This window comes from Poecilia mexicana, unplaced genomic scaffold (genome assembly GCF_051168715.1).
Source record: "Poecilia mexicana isolate PSO_F unplaced genomic scaffold, ASM5116871v1 scaffold_9, whole genome shotgun sequence".
Classification (NCBI taxonomy): Eukaryota; Metazoa; Chordata; class Actinopteri; order Cyprinodontiformes; family Poeciliidae; genus Poecilia; species Poecilia mexicana.
The window spans coordinates 8,312,714-8,328,231 of record NW_028263378.1 but is presented as its reverse complement, the minus strand read 5'-3'; the positions used below and the strand labels follow the sequence as shown (position 1 = coordinate 8,328,231).

The following is a 15,518-nucleotide window of genomic DNA, read 5'->3' as shown; positions in this document are numbered from 1 at the left end:
TGTGCAAACATTTGAACAGAAAGTTGAGGAGGAGGAAAATTGACCTTTGTCTTACAATTCTCAATGCTCGAGTATCGCCGTTACAGTTCAGCTTCCTCTACCTCTGCGACTGAAGGAAACCAAGTCTGTAGTTTAAGATCCACGTGTGTCCAGGTAATGAGCTACAGCTGCTTAACCAGAAACTTCATCACAGCTGTCCTATCACAGCTAAGAAGAAAAATAATGGCTCAGTGGTCCAAAGTCTTCAATTCAGATTAAAGTAAGTCGAGGTCTTATCTGGAGTAACAGTGGAGAGACACAGAATCCATGTTATAGAAGAGTGAAGCGTCGATAGTGTCATCTGCCGGTGCCGGTCCACTATGTTTCATTAGTGCAGCAGACAAACTTTTTGGAGATGTGGATTTAATTTTTCCAGCAGGACTTGGCTAATGCCATTAATAAAGCAATCAGCCACACACTAAAAAGGAAACACTATTTTTATTACATCACTGAGACTCCAAACAAGGTTTGCTTTTTAAACTGAAATGCATAAACTTTCCTGTCATATTTCGATTCACAGAGATCCACCTACTAGAGCTGAAGCAGTTTTATCTGAAAGGCCTGATTGAAAACAAAGTATTTTGAGCCTCCAGCTGAAGTGGGATTTGACATTTTGTTTCAGCTGGATGCAGATAAGGGTTTTCTAGCTGAGCTGAAAAAAGTGAGTGAACCTGCATGTTGCGAAGTACAGCTGAGTCCAAAATACCAGGCATGTATTTTTAAAGTAAGCTCAAAGTCCAATTATTTTCATGGACACATGATTATTTGAATTCTGTCGGAAGGGAAATTCTGTCTACAGAAAAGTAAAGGAATGGGAATATTTGGTGGACTGCATTTTTATTTGCAAACTCACGTATTTCCTTTTTAAATAAAAAAAAATGCTTGAATATTTAGGGTTGTAAATCCCTCTGCTATTTTTTATTTGTGTAACCCTGTATTTCTGAGGAAAGCTTCACATCTATGTTGCATGGAGTCAACAGACTTCTGGCACCTGTGAAGAGCTTATTCCAGCCCCCTGACAAATACTGATTCCACACATTTCACATTTCCTCGGCATTGCTTTATTTTGCCTCAAAAACAACATATTTGATGTCACCCCACAACTTTATCTATTTGATTTAGTTAAAAACAGTCATTTAAAAGAGATTTCTTCAGCATAAAGCAGCCTGACCATGTGGCTTTGTACGTGATAGTTTTAAGGGTGAGCCACCATAGGCAGCTTAATTTGCTACTTGCCAAAATGTAGAACTATTTTGCTCGACGTTTTTCGAGCCTCTCTGTTGTGAGGCTTAGCCATTAGCTTGCCTTCACAGAGGCATCATTAAGTTGTTATAAAGCTCAAAGTGCAATTAGGTTTTGAACATAATGTGGCCATTCTTCGACATTGCCACCATGCCTAGTTTTTGATTGCTTTGAATTATCATTTATTCATGGTATTTCTTTTGATTTCCACTGTTTTCTACAATCAAACTATGCTGTTGTTCTGAACAAATTCTGGAAAGACCCATTGAGTATGTAAACTTAAAAGATTACTCTTGGTTTAATTTGAGGATTTGATCACTATGTTCGTGTTTTTTCTCAAGATGGAGCTTTTATGTCCAAAAAATGAACAAAAACTACCAAACCTATTCTCTAAATATCATTTGCTTCAGCCCTTCAGAAGGTCCGTTCATGTTTTGACAGCTTTAAAAATATTACCTTAAAGCGTAGTTTATAAATTAGCAACAAAAAAGCAATACACAGAAGAGCTGTATAAAACATCTAACACTCTTTTTGTGTTTTAAAAGCAACCACAGTCAAAGTGCTTCTCCTCTTGTGTTACAGGAATCAATACTACACCAGTCCTCCTCTCTACCAATTGCAAAACAAAAAGTGAGAAGGAAAACCAACACAGTCTTTAATTATTCGGTTTCAGGTATTTTCCAGCCTCTTTATTGTGTAACATATTCCGCCTTCTGGTCCATCTGTGTGGGAGACCAAGCTATGACTTATTTATCTTTAAAAACTTTCAAATCTAGAGGTTTTTGTGTTTGTATTGTGGTTGTTAGTGTATTAACAGGACTAGGATATAACTTTTTCTGGTTATATCCTTATTAGTTTTTAATACTAATAAACAACATTTATTATTTCTTCAACATGGCACAGGAAGGTAAAGATCTTGTACTCAAAGATGAGGAGAAGCAAGAATGAAGCAAGATTGAGGTAGATGACCGAGTCAGAGGGTTTTTCACGCTGTATAAATCTTGTTTGGTGTTCCTGGTCCAAGTCCTCCGATTGCTGAAGACATGGATGTTGTTTCAGATAGAAAGGTTTTGCAGTCTTTTGTGTAGCGGGATGAAAAGCTTCAAACTAGTCAGGGAGTTCATGCTGACCCCATGCCACCACCAAAAGCACCAACAATTGGCATGTCAGTGTCAGAACTCCCCCACAGTGGCAGTTTTTGCTTTAGTTGAAACCTGCGTGTGATGCTTTTACTCTGAATCCTGCCACACATGTGGGTTATTACTTTGAAATGTATCATTTCATTTTGTCGTTTCAACGGGATGATGTACCCTGTGACATAAATCAAACGATTAGAGCGCAGGAACTGGTTTGAGGTGTTGATCTTCCCTCCAAATTCTCCATGTCTCAATCTAACGAAGCAAATGTTGGACCTGCTGACCAAACAAGTCCAATACATGGAAGCCCCAGCTGACAACTGACAGATTAAATGTTATACTGCCACCATCTTGGTACTAGATAGTAAATCTACAACTGTCTGATGCACTATTTCTCAGGTGGTCAAAATGTTATGTCTGTTGGTGAATATATTTTAAGGAAATGGCGGATATATTCAAGTCCTTTGGTTTGAATTTTCCATTGTCGTTTCTTTTATGTCACAAACTCACATTTATCCTCTAAATGAACTACAAATCATGTTTTCTTTTGTCCAGCTGCAATAATTTGTCCAATAAGCCTTTCAGGTAGACCTCATTCAGGAGCTCATTCTCTCTTCAACAAATCTGCTTGGATTGTTATGACTCATGGTGAGACGACCCTCAGGCCAGAACATGAGTAATTTCCGCTGTTCAGCTCCAGGAGAGAGAGATTGGCTATTATCTGCTACAATAATTTAAATCACTTGATGAAACAGATATGGATGGATAAAATCTAGAGTTACTTTAACTTTCTGAAGCTGTTGGTTCAAAACACTAAACACTTAGTGTAGTTTACTTAAGGTTCCCAGTTTATTATGGAACCCTATAATCGATCTTGCTTTTATCTGGACCATTACTGAGAGATGTACCCATGGCTGCAGCAAACCCTGTGTCCCTTATGGTGGCTAAAGGATTTAGCTTAATCCAAGAGACTTGATGCAATCAGTATAAAATCGCATCCTATTAGCCAAGGTGAGAAAAAATGTCTACTGTGACATTAAAAAGAAGAATGAAAATGAAACTAGCACAGCTAAAACTGAATCTCCACTAAGTCCTGTTAGCTAACACTGCAGCAACTGTTGACGCTTACGAAGGTTGAAGTTTAATACCGTGTTGGACACAAATGTAAGATTATTTTTCCCATATTTTATACTTCTGCCCTGTGACATTTGTTTTGGAAGGTGATCATTGTATTTGTATAAATGCACGTGAATGGAAATGACTGATTTAATTCTAAAGAGTCTAAGTTTTTAACCACAGTTTTAGACTGCAAATAAATATTCTTGATTCTTGATCTTTCTTGCAAGAAAAATAAAATTTACATCACCAAATTGTAGTTCTTAAAGTTTTTTTTTCCTTTTAGTTCTCCCAAAAATCAACAAGTTTCTTTCGTTCAAGTTAGATGTTGCAGTATTGCATTTAAACGGATCCACTCTGAAATAAGGACTTTAGAGAAACTTTCCATAAAGATAAAAAATAAAATAAAGACAGTAGAGTCGAAATCACTGCTACAGAAATGTTTACACATTTTAGGGGGCTTTGCAGCACTAAGTCCTCGCTAACTTTCTGCCGGCTCTCTGCGTCGCTGGTTCGGGGGACAGCTGCAGCCTCTGTAGTCCTCTCCACTCTCCTGTGTGCGGTGGCCCGGCGGACTCTCCGGCTCCGGCGGTGACGAGGCCCTGTGCTGCAGTCCACGTCCGCAGCGTGCGGCGGACGGACAGGGCCGCTGGTCCAATCAAATCGCTCGACATATTGAGGTTGCCAAATCAAAGCCAAAGAGGAGGCGCCGGCGACGTCGTCGTCGGAATGACGTCATGCACAAACAGCTGGTCGCTGGCAGATAATCAGAAAAAATGTAGACCAGCAGAGCGCCTGAGACCTGCAGCCGGGCTGGAGCCCCCCTCACAACGCGTTCGGCTTTTAACGATGTTGCAGCTGGAGGGTCGGGGCTCGGGATGTAGCCCTCCGAGGCTGCTCTTGCTTGTTTACACCTTTTTCTGCGCTGTTGGAGGTGAGTGGATGTGTGTGTGTGTGTGTGTGTGTGTGTGTGTTTGTGTGCGCTGCTGCCCGCCGCTTTGATTCGCGGAGCTGTTCCTTTTGTTGGTGGTGCTGAAATCCTCCGAGCTGGAGCAGCAGGACAGGCGGCGGTGGGAGCACCGCATCCCGCTTCTGGTTTAGTCGCCTGAGCATCCACCCTTCGCTGCTGCCTTCACAGCTGCCAGCTGATGAAAATGATAATTTTTAAATGACAAGAATGAGGAAAAGAAAGCTGCCAATTATGGTCCACTGATATAAACGCTACTGAAGAAATGTATCGGTTATGAAACTGACGGAGGAAAACGCATCAGACTGGACGCTTATGTTATTAACTTTCGTTATGTGTTTAATTTGTTTATTATAAAGTGCAATGTACAGATATATTACGTAAATATGACCATAGCCGTAGTTACTTTTTGTTTCTAGTTTCATAATTACCCACAGACTTCAAACTTAAAAATATAATTTAACAATCTGAGAGTTTTCATGTTAGTATTTCTCTTTTTCTCCTAATGTAAGCAAAAAACTGCAATACTATAATGACTTCTAGTTATTTTTCTAAGTATACATGCTTTATTGGGCTTTGGAATGTCAGCCACCAACATGTCATAGCTAAACATTAAAATCTCTGTTCTGGATTCTGGGACAACAACAAAATGCAGGACAAACTGTACTTTTCTGCGCATCTGTCAGAGAATGTTGCAGACTTGTTGCTGTTTTGCTCCATCAGTTTATTGTAACTTTGCTGAAGACAGAAAGCTGAAATCAGCCTTTTTATTCTTATCTTCCCAGGTTTATAAGTAATAAACCTGGGAATAAATAAGGGAGAATCATTTGTGTTTGCAGTGGATCTGTGTGAATGTTGTCAGTCAGAGCAGAAGGTCTAGAAATGATTCCGACTGTGAGTTATCTTCAAGCAGATTGCACTTGGTGGGTGTGAGCAGTAGGGTGAAGTCCTCATTGTTGTTGTGGGCACTCATATCCAGCATCTTATCCTCCCAGAAACCTGCTCACACACTCATGAAAATCTATAAAAGAGCACTTTTTCTTAAATCCTGCTGTTAAAAATTAAAGTTTGCAGACAGCCGTGTGAGGTGTTCATGCATAAATCTCATGTTGAGATGACAAAAAGCAGGATTATGTCTGTATTAAGCCTCTCTTCCAGAGTAGAAATCTGTGGTAGGGAGGTGCTCCTTGAAGAGATTACCAAAATTCAGAAGCATGCTGCAAGAAAGCCTGTAAGCGCTCGGATGCTTTTATCTTCTGATGAGATGTCTTCATTAAGCTGGCAAACAAAACAAGCATATGGAGATGTTTTTGGCATGTTTACAACTCAGCGTTAAATGGATCCTCGGTGTCACTGAGGCTTCCACTGTTTGCTTGGATGTAAAATTTCAAATCTTTGTCAAATGAAATGCATTCAAAATACAAAACATATATCAGCTTACTGTTGTAAAACAGATTTTAATGTGGATATGTTTTCACTTTGCCATGTTTTGATAGCTATCGGTAAACATAAGGTTGCAGCTTCCTGCAAACGCAATGTCTCATATTTTTGAGTATTTACAGAGTATAATTCCCTTGTGATAACTTCTTATAGGGAGATTGTAAAAATGCTGGCAATTAGACATATAGGCACACATCCAAGCTGCAGAAATTAATTTGACTGCGGCATCCAAAATAACGTCTGCAGCTCACATAAGGAGATGAAATTTTGCAATTAATTTTGCATGCTACCCAAAACCATCAATTAAAAAGGGAAAGCAGTCTGGAAAGTAAGCAAAATTGTATAATGTAAGATGGATTCTAATTACTACAACCAGTAATTTATAGGGCCTTGAAAAATGTTGTTCCTGTTTTGTACATTTTTATCACTTTACAGCCATGAATTTTCATGCAATGTGTTGGGAGTTTTATGCGATAAGTTCAAAGTGGTGCGTGATGGTGCAGTAAAAAATGATTGTACGTGGTTCTCCAAACTTTATCATAAATAAAATCTGAAAAGTGTGGCACGCATTTGTGTTCAGCTCCCCTTAATCGATTGTTTGTGGAACCACCTTTCAGTATTATTGCAGCTGGAAGTGTTTTGGATTATGTCTGAGCTTTATAAATACGTTTTTACTTGTGTTATTGCAGAATGCCTCAAACTCAGGCAGATTGAATGCACTTTGTCAGTGAACATCCTGAGCTATGAAGATGTCCAGCTCCTCCAGAATTACCATCAGGCTTTTAGCTGCTTTTCTGATTTATCCGCTCTTCTTCCAGCCTGAACATTTAACTGGACAATCCTGTTATACTTATCACAATAAAGTACAGTGAATTTACAGTTTGTAATAGATGGGAGACTTGCTTTGCTTGCACTGTTGTAATTTAACGATTTTTTTTGTTGTGTAATCGTCATCAATTGGAAGATTGGTGACTTTTTCCTCTAAAACATATTTCTATCAAATTAATGATAGAATTTTGTGTAATTTTGGATGTTCTCTGTATTTTTTTTTAATAGGGTGGGAAGAAAATACAGAAAATATGCTGAAAATCCAAAAGTGTTAATATTAAACTCATCCTTTTGCACTTTTGTCTTTGACTTCAGGCATTTTTTCTATGAAAGCAAAAAGGAATTTCACTGCAAAGAAGCTGAAACATAATGCAGAAAGTCCAGAAAAGACTCACACAAGAGAGAAGTAGACATTTTGGAGTTTTGTATGGGATTAGGCTTTAGCTTTGAGACCATGTCTGCTCTACCGCTCTGTTTTCACTTCTTTTTTCTGTATTTTTGCATTCAAGGTTGCCTTCAGTTACTGTAGGTGAGAATCAGTGAACGCATTCAGAATCGGATGTAGAGCGAGGGGGTGGGAAGAGCAGAGAAAGGCCATTTTTATCTTTTATTTTTAAATATACAAACATTAGACAACATAACACATTCAAGGGAACCTTTTACTTTATGCATCAACACATCAGCTCCAGCATACAGGGTCACTTTTCTTTGCTATTTTCTAATAATAAAGGGGGGCAAATGAACACTTGTAAAAACATGCAGCCCCAAATGGATACATTACTACAATGAGCTTGCTTAGTGTTTTGTCTCGTCTGTTAAACAAATTGGGTTTCCTTTCTAATTCCTTCCTCAAAAAATTTGTGTCAAATCTCATTTTTCTATGATTTACAAGCAATTTGCAATTCTCAAAAGTGGAGCCGTGTCACCACAGCTACAGCAAGGACAGGATGTAAGAGGAGTCTTGTGCAAACACAAAGAGAAAAGGTGTTATAAATGGAAAACATTCACCGCAGATGAAAAATCAAGATGCCTCCTTGTCGTTCCCATGGAAATCTGCTACCTGTGCTGCTGTTTATGTTTATGATAACACTTATGCTTTATGTACTGGTGTGGCAATTAACTGACTCGCATGTAGTTACCTGCAGTTTTTGCCCACCTGCAGGGTGTGCTTGGTGTCAGCCCAGCTCATGTCGGTAACGTGGCAGATTACACCTGCCAGATGTTGTTCTTTTTATTTGCAGAAACGTTTGCGGATGTAATCCTTGATTTTCCCTTGTGCAGGATGCTAGTTAAGCATATTTATCTGTAGCTTTAAGGGCCACTCAAAGTCTATGATCACAAATTTGGCTAATTTAAGCTTTTGAACGGCATTTTTAGCTTCAGTGAGGAGCTTTCTGTTGTGGACTTACGTGGTAGAACATAGAATATCAACAAAAGTGCATTTAAATTAATGTTGAGCCTCGAGGAAAAAACGGAATGAGCTGTCAATAAATTTTCTTTAAATATCTGCTGTCGCCTATAAATTAGTTCAAATTACTTCACTACAAATGCCACAAGATCAGTTAAGTCTTTTTCAAAGGAAAGTAAAATCTTTAGATTACAACCTTGTGTAAAAGCAGAAAATGTAAAAAAAAGAGAGAAATTCAAGAAATCTCACTAATTACCAGTTGTAGCTTACTTTATAATTACATTTACTGAAGTCAACTGAGATCAAAGGCATACTAACAAAAAATCTAAATTAAAAAAAAAATGTAGATATTGTCATTATGGTTTCATAATAATAACGTTAAAACTAGTTTCCAATGGCTCCTGGAATTATAGCCAGCGTGGTTTCCAAGAATTTACCTTGTCTGAGTGAAAATAAAAGAGAAAGGAGAAGTTTCCTAATTGGGTCATTCTCTTCATCTGCTACAGCTTTCTCTGCATTCCTGACAGCCTCTCCTGCGTGGAGGGTGTTAGAGGCAGAGCTGCATCACAGCAGAGAGGGAGGCACCTGATCACAATATGAGTGTTCAAGCTATGTCTTCTTTTTATGAAAAGGAATTTTCTTGTTGGATGTGAGAAAACTAAACAAACAAACAAAAAAGAAATATTACCTCTCCATAAACATATTTTTTGCACAATATGGCATAACATATAAAATATTAGCCCTTTTTGTCTTTCAGCACTTTATAGAGCAACACAGTGGGAGCAGAACAAGCTGATATCAGGTGGCTAATTAGTCAGGTTATCTGCACAGGTGGAGCCTGCAGTCAGCTACTTAGCTCTTGTTGCTTTCCAGTTGTAGTTTAGAAACACTGTGTCCTCATTATTGTGCTGCTTGAGAGAACGTACTGTAAAATTCCTGGCTACATTTAGATTCAACCAAAAAAGTTTTTTACTCTAGAAAGTTTCAACAATGCCACCTGTGTTTAAATGTGCCAAGGATGAGGAAATGAGAGGGATCAGAAAACAAGAAACATTTTCCTGTGCAAATATATGAACGTTTTTCCCGTCTGCACAAGGGGTAGAGAAGAAAAAAACAGCTGAGTTTTGTCCTGTGCCTCCATCTGTCACTTCCGTTCACCCTGCCTGCAAACTTTATATGAGTTAACATTTAGATGGATCTCTGCAGTTTCCACATTTGTGTTGTTTGTCTGTTTAACTTGGAATCACATCGTCAGATTTACTGGAGAAGGGCCGTGCAGTTGAAGGTCTTGCATGCACACAAGCCTGGGTTTGTAGTAAAAACTTAGGCTCACAACAAGTACAACCAGTTAGTCTGGAGTGCTATTATTAGATTAGTTTGCTAATTAGATGCTACAGGCAGATTGTCTTTAAATATTTGCAGCAATAATTATGGTATTACCATTAAAGCAATGATTTTAAAAATGTTCGTTTTGTTTTGGTCTTGACTGACAGGGTGTATGGCAACTATTAGTTCTCGCTATACAAATGTCTATGGACAAAATTTGTCTTTTTATTAAGTGAGGGTAAAGTCTAGTTGCCTTCTTTCAGCCAGCTGACCATCAGTACGGAGTACAAGTTGTGGCAATGACAGTGTTTTGTGCTTCAGGTAGTCAGAGAGAAGTCTAGTCACTTTCACACTTTCTCTGGTATCTCATTAAAAAGACTTTCAACTGTAGGAATGAGATGACGATACATTTAGGAATTTTGAAACTCTTTTGTTGCTTCTTTTAACTCATTAATTTTTCACAAATTTTTCATTCTTTAACTGGAAACTGTCAGGGGTGCCACAAAAAGAAATGTAATAAAATAAACAAAACTCAGGGAGTGAAGCGATCATTGTAAAAATACATTTTGCTCCTTTACTATCCTCCTGGCTGGTCATGGTGACTTGATGAATTTGTGTCCTTGTCCAGTCTTCCTTATCTCAGTTTCAGTTGTTGAAAATTTTGGGCTTTATTCCAGGACTTATGAACTTCTGCCTTTCCTAAATGGCATGTCTGTCTTTCCTTTCACCAGTCTGGAGATAAAATAAACTCATGAAGTCATTGATTAGTATTTGAAATTTTAACAATAAAAATGTTTATCTTGGAGGAATTTCTAGTTGTGGTAATGATCACACCAGCAATGGTTTTTGGAAACGGTTATCCTCAACTTGGGATGTTTTTTTTTTCTCTACTCAGAAAATGTTATGGTTGGATTTTTCACAATTTTTCAGAGTTTCTTTCTTTTGATTAAATCTTTATGTGGTGCCCAGATCCTAAGTTCAAACCTCCAATCTCTGGTTTGTAAGTCAGAAAAATCCTTTTGCTCAGTATCTAATGTTAAACCACTCACAGTTTATTGTTGGATAAAATGCTAGAATAAGGTTCTTCCATCTTTGTTTTATGAACAAGAAAGGAATACACCATTACTCTTACAGCATGTGCAGAAAATTATGCCGGTGTCAGTGTTGCTTTGTGGTGTCAGAATTTTTGATATTGAGAAATTAAAGGTAAAAATCCAGTTAATAGAACAACAAGCAGAAACAATGTGGCATACATACAAATTAACTGGACAGATTTTCAAAGACAGATCAAGTGCTTTACTCATGTTTTTGTTTTTGCTCTCCCTAGATTGCCTTTTTGTGACTGATTACTTCACCCGTACGCCTCGTAAGCTAAATGCTTTCAACTCCTTCGCCAGTGTGGAGCTGTTCCACTTCAATGTGCCTGAAGACACAATGATGGCCGTCTGGAACCTCATCACCTTCAAGGAGCAAGGGGGCACGTTTGGAGACAGCTGCCCAAACCGCAATGTGACAGTGTAAGACAATGACTTCAGAGTCATGTCCTTTTGAAGGGAATAAGTGGACAATCATAAGACTTTTACCTGTGTAGGGCAGGCTGGTTATCTGAGCAAGGTCATCTGTTACCAGCAGCTCAGAATCATAAAGGAGCTGCTGTAAAAGCATTAGCATTAACTTTTAATATTGCATATCTGTTTCTATCGTAGTTTATGGTGAGGGCTGCAAAATTTCTTGTGATCTTTTAATAAAAAGGATAGACAGTGATGCTCAATTTGAATTATTCATATTTTATAGCGGCCATCTGTGCTCACACAGCTGAAGTGCCTCCAGAGACATTAAAAAGTATTTGCCCCCTACAGATGAGACAAATTCCATTGGTCAAAAGCTATTCAGACCCACCGAGCATACATGAAAATATAATTGCCCCCTTTGTTAATTCATGAAATGCCTGATTTAACCTTGCTGTTTCAGCTTAGTTAAGATTCCACAAGCCCTGATTGATTACTTTTTCACATACAGCCATATTACTTTGGCTGAATGAATGAAATTATTTGAAAACTGTATTTTGTAATTCCTCAGGATATCTCTGGCTGATATAAAACCGTTTTGTGTGAGAACAAACTTGTAAGGGGACAAATGCTTTTCACCACACTGCATATCAATTTCCCATAAGGCTGCTCCCTTTTTTATTCATCCAAGTGATGCTTAGTTTGAATTGTGGCTTTGCTATTAATAGGTATTTCAGGTCAGGAGCTCCTCCGGTGATCAACCCCCTTTACACCCGCTTCCCTCGGGATACGGTCGTCCCAGGGTCCTTCGCCGTGACCCTGACCTGGACTCTTCCAAACCGAACAACCGGAGCGTTCAATGTGACTAGTCCTCTCCCAGGAGACTGGTTCTTAGCCGCACATTTACCCAAGGATGAGGGCAAGATCTCAGTCAAGGTGAGCCCGGGCATTTATCAAAGCTAACTGACTTCCCAGAGCTCCACTGACAAACACATGCTGTGAATAAATCTGCCTTGATATTGACCCGGCAGGCCAATATTGCAGTTGCTGCAGCCTTGCAGTTAACATGGCGGAATTGTGGAAATCTCCCATCAAGCGTTTGCTTTTAAAGGCAGCAAATTAGATGCTTGAGTCACTCTTATGCTGCTCATTACTCGTCAGTGGTGACTGGTAACATAATTTTAATGAGATCAACTACCATTTTTTTCATGCATGCTTAACTCCCTTTTATGGATGAAAAAAGAAGAAAAAATGTCAGTAGTTCCAAGGATTCGTTTTCCAGCTTGTGGTGCAGAGTCAAAAGAAGCAGAACTGTATCAGAGAGTTTTACTTTATCTCATCCTGTTCTCCTATTTGGCTGCATAAACACCTGCTGATTTCCATTTCGTGTGATTTATTTGTGGCCAGCACGGTGCTCTGTTGTGCTTGCTCTGTGGTTTTCACTGGCTGGCAAAAGTGCACCTAGTACACAACAATCAAACATATCATCAGAAGTCTCCATCACATCAAATGCCCAGAAGAATTGGTTTTCTTTTTGGGGCATTGGGGATGCAAGCCACCGTGGCTTAAAATGGGAAAAGCTTCTACTTTTACACCCTATATACAGAAATACAAATATTCTGCTTTGTGAAGCAATTTTAAAGGAAAAACGGTTGATTTCAACTTGAAAAGGATGAAAAGAAAGAACAGGGAGGATCCAGCCTGCATTCTAGGGAACAAATAAGCAGCTTTTAGCTGTTGGTTCTTTGACTTACAAAAATCTCTGCTACATGCAATAGGTGGAGTTCAGACGACTGCTTGTGAACTCTACCTCAGAAGCAGTCGTCTGCTTCAAGCACAACTTTATTTGTGATGCAAATAAAGTTGCTTTATTTTAAATAAAGCAACTTATTTGTCCAAATATTTTAAAGATCAAATATGTGTGTTGGAAAAGTCAATAGAAAATGCTATTGATGGATATGTGTTGACCTTCATATGATAGAAATCACCTTCTACTAATAACTACCACCTCACTGCTGTTAGAAGAATCTATACATACTTTAATGAAACTATAGGTGCTGAACATTAAACGGTTTCATAAAACATTCACATAATCCCCCATTTTTATTTATTTTTACTTTCAGATATTTATTGTACCAACTCTGTTAAAGCATCAAATTCTAGTAAACTATCTTGAACTGTGAAAGAATTTTCAACTCTACGTAAAATATCAGACTAAAACTCTTGAAGCACAGTTTTATGCCATGAAATAAGTAGTATTGGGAATTGTTATGTATTAGCCCGTTGGCTGAGTCTGCTCAAGCCCTGCTCTTGTGGTAGCTGAATGATGGCAGCTTATGTCATCGGGCATTTTTCCACTTTCTAATTTAGTAGAAATAAATCAGTCACTCTAATATAAATATTAGATTTTTGTTGGTTCTGTCTCAGGAAATCCGTTGCACACATTTGTTGTTCCAGTTCATCTTCATGGATTTATTCCCATTTCAGCCCAGTGTGTTGGGCTGACTGAATTAGGAAAGTTGTGGTTTAAAACATCACTGATTAAATACCTTCATATGTAAATCAAACACTCAAGAGATTGCGTAAGTCAGTCTTAGCTGACTGCTGCAAGATGTAAAACAACAACAACAAAAAAATAGGAGCGGTCAAAAGGGCAAAATTTAATTCGAAGGTCACAGCAAGTGATCTATAATGACAGAACAAGATCTTACACTCCAATGACAGTAAGTGCAGTGATGTAAATCACACAGAATGGCAGAAAGTCAAAATTCAACACTAGATCTTTTATTTTCAAAGTAAAATTGTTTATTATTAAAAGTTGCTTTTATGAAAAGGATTAATAAAATCAATCAATCATAATAGGTAAAACAAAACAGAAGAGCTACAACAATCACCACTTCCATGAGAGCTGGACCTCCGTTCACTAACCAATGCTCTTCTTCTGAATCTCAATCCCAGTTATATCTGCTCTATCGCCACCTGCTGGTGTGATTATGTTACTTAGGACTGAAACCTTCTTGTAGACTTTCACAAATTGAGGAAAACGAATAGCATAGCCTCAGGCTTTTCATAAAACCTCCAACTGGAATCCAACATGTGGTGCCCGTGTTCCAGTAGATGAACAATTCTGTGAGAACCTAAAACATTAATGGCCCATTAATAAATTGTGCACAGGAAGATCCTCTTATAAAAATTTTATTGGTGGAATAATGTGCAAAATCTGTTCACACCAGCTACTGGAAGAATCTTCTTTAAAGAGCTGCTGACAGATAGGATTGTATTTAAGTCACCCCGCACTGAAGTCAGTGCTGTCAGGTAAGCAACAAAAGTACATTACAAACAAAGGAATCAGAAACGAGCCCTGAGTTTAACATACATCTTTTTAAGGTTGCATCCATTGCAGCACTGTTGCATGAGATTGCTCAGGTAACGCTGAATTTAAACTGACTGTATACCCCAGAGTTGACCCTGAAAAACGCACAGCCTCTGTGGGCATGTCTGAATAAAGGCATTAAAATAACACAGTTAGGCAGGATTTCTTCAGGGAATCTTGGTTCTTCGTGGCTCTAATGGAGTTTGAAAGAACAAAAGAAAACCCCAGAAATTCTGCCTAAAGTAAACTACTGATTTTCTATGTTCGAGATGGTCAAACTTAAGACTGTTGCCACCCAATACAAAGTAAAGCAACCAGATTTGAAAAATCCATTTTGAAAGAGTCTTAATTAAAACCCAGCTTGCTCTAGAAGACGTTTGCTGCTGGTCGGGAGGACAGGCTGTAATAAATCAAGAGGTCACCCTTGCAGCTCCTAGAGTAATGACACACCACGGTAATTGTTGCTTATGCACAAGGGGGTTAGTGATCGTATGATAGGGATGCAAGACCTCATTTTGCATTCACACCTGTCCTTTCACATTCAGGTTCTATTCTTTTCCAAACACATTTTCAAGTGGACCGTGTGTGGAAGCAACACATGGACTCCTGGCTTTTAAGTCATTCTTGGTGCTTGCCTCATCTCTGAAGCATTAATGGTTCAGAGCAACACAAATGAAATGGTGGGTGTGCATGCTATGCTGTGTAGCGGAGAGGAGGAGGACAGAGTCATATTAATCCAGGAGGCTGACAAGCTTAATGCACACAGTCCATTAGAGAATTTTTGGCCTCTGAATGATACCTAATCTTCTCTTTACCAGGTTTAGAGGAATATTAATGAGAAAACCGATGAAACACCGACTGAAACTGCTGCTGTGATGCTGTTTCAGGGTTTGTCTGAGGAATGCCAGTACCTGTTCCAACCACAGCTCATCGTCCAGAAGTTGATTGGGATTTCGGTGCTTTATCCTGGATACTTCATTGACCAGATGATCCCAATCCATAACAGATCAGCACTTTACAAGTGAGTGTTTTCTTTTTGTCGGATCTTAAAAAGCAAGTGTGAGGATGGATTGTGTTTATTTGCTTTGAATTTATTTGCTTTTGAATTCTGCTAAAACCATGTTCTTGTTTTTAT

General features: G+C 38.6%; 1 protein-coding gene across 1 annotated transcript in view; it reads left to right on the top strand.

The window, feature by feature from the left end:
* Positions 1-4,247: 4,247 nt before the first annotated feature.
* The window catches only part of tmem8b (transmembrane protein 8B), a 49,082-nt gene continuing 37,811 nt past the window's right edge, over positions 4,248-15,518 (top strand). The window contains exons 1-4 of the mRNA XM_015000495.2: positions 4,248-4,467; positions 10,830-11,019; positions 11,739-11,946; positions 15,271-15,404. Of these exons, the coding sequence (XP_014855981.1) occupies positions 4,263-4,467; positions 10,830-11,019; positions 11,739-11,946; positions 15,271-15,404 (737 nt within the window). The 5' untranslated portion in view covers positions 4,248-4,262. The remainder of the gene's footprint in view (positions 4,468-10,829; positions 11,020-11,738; positions 11,947-15,270; positions 15,405-15,518) is intronic.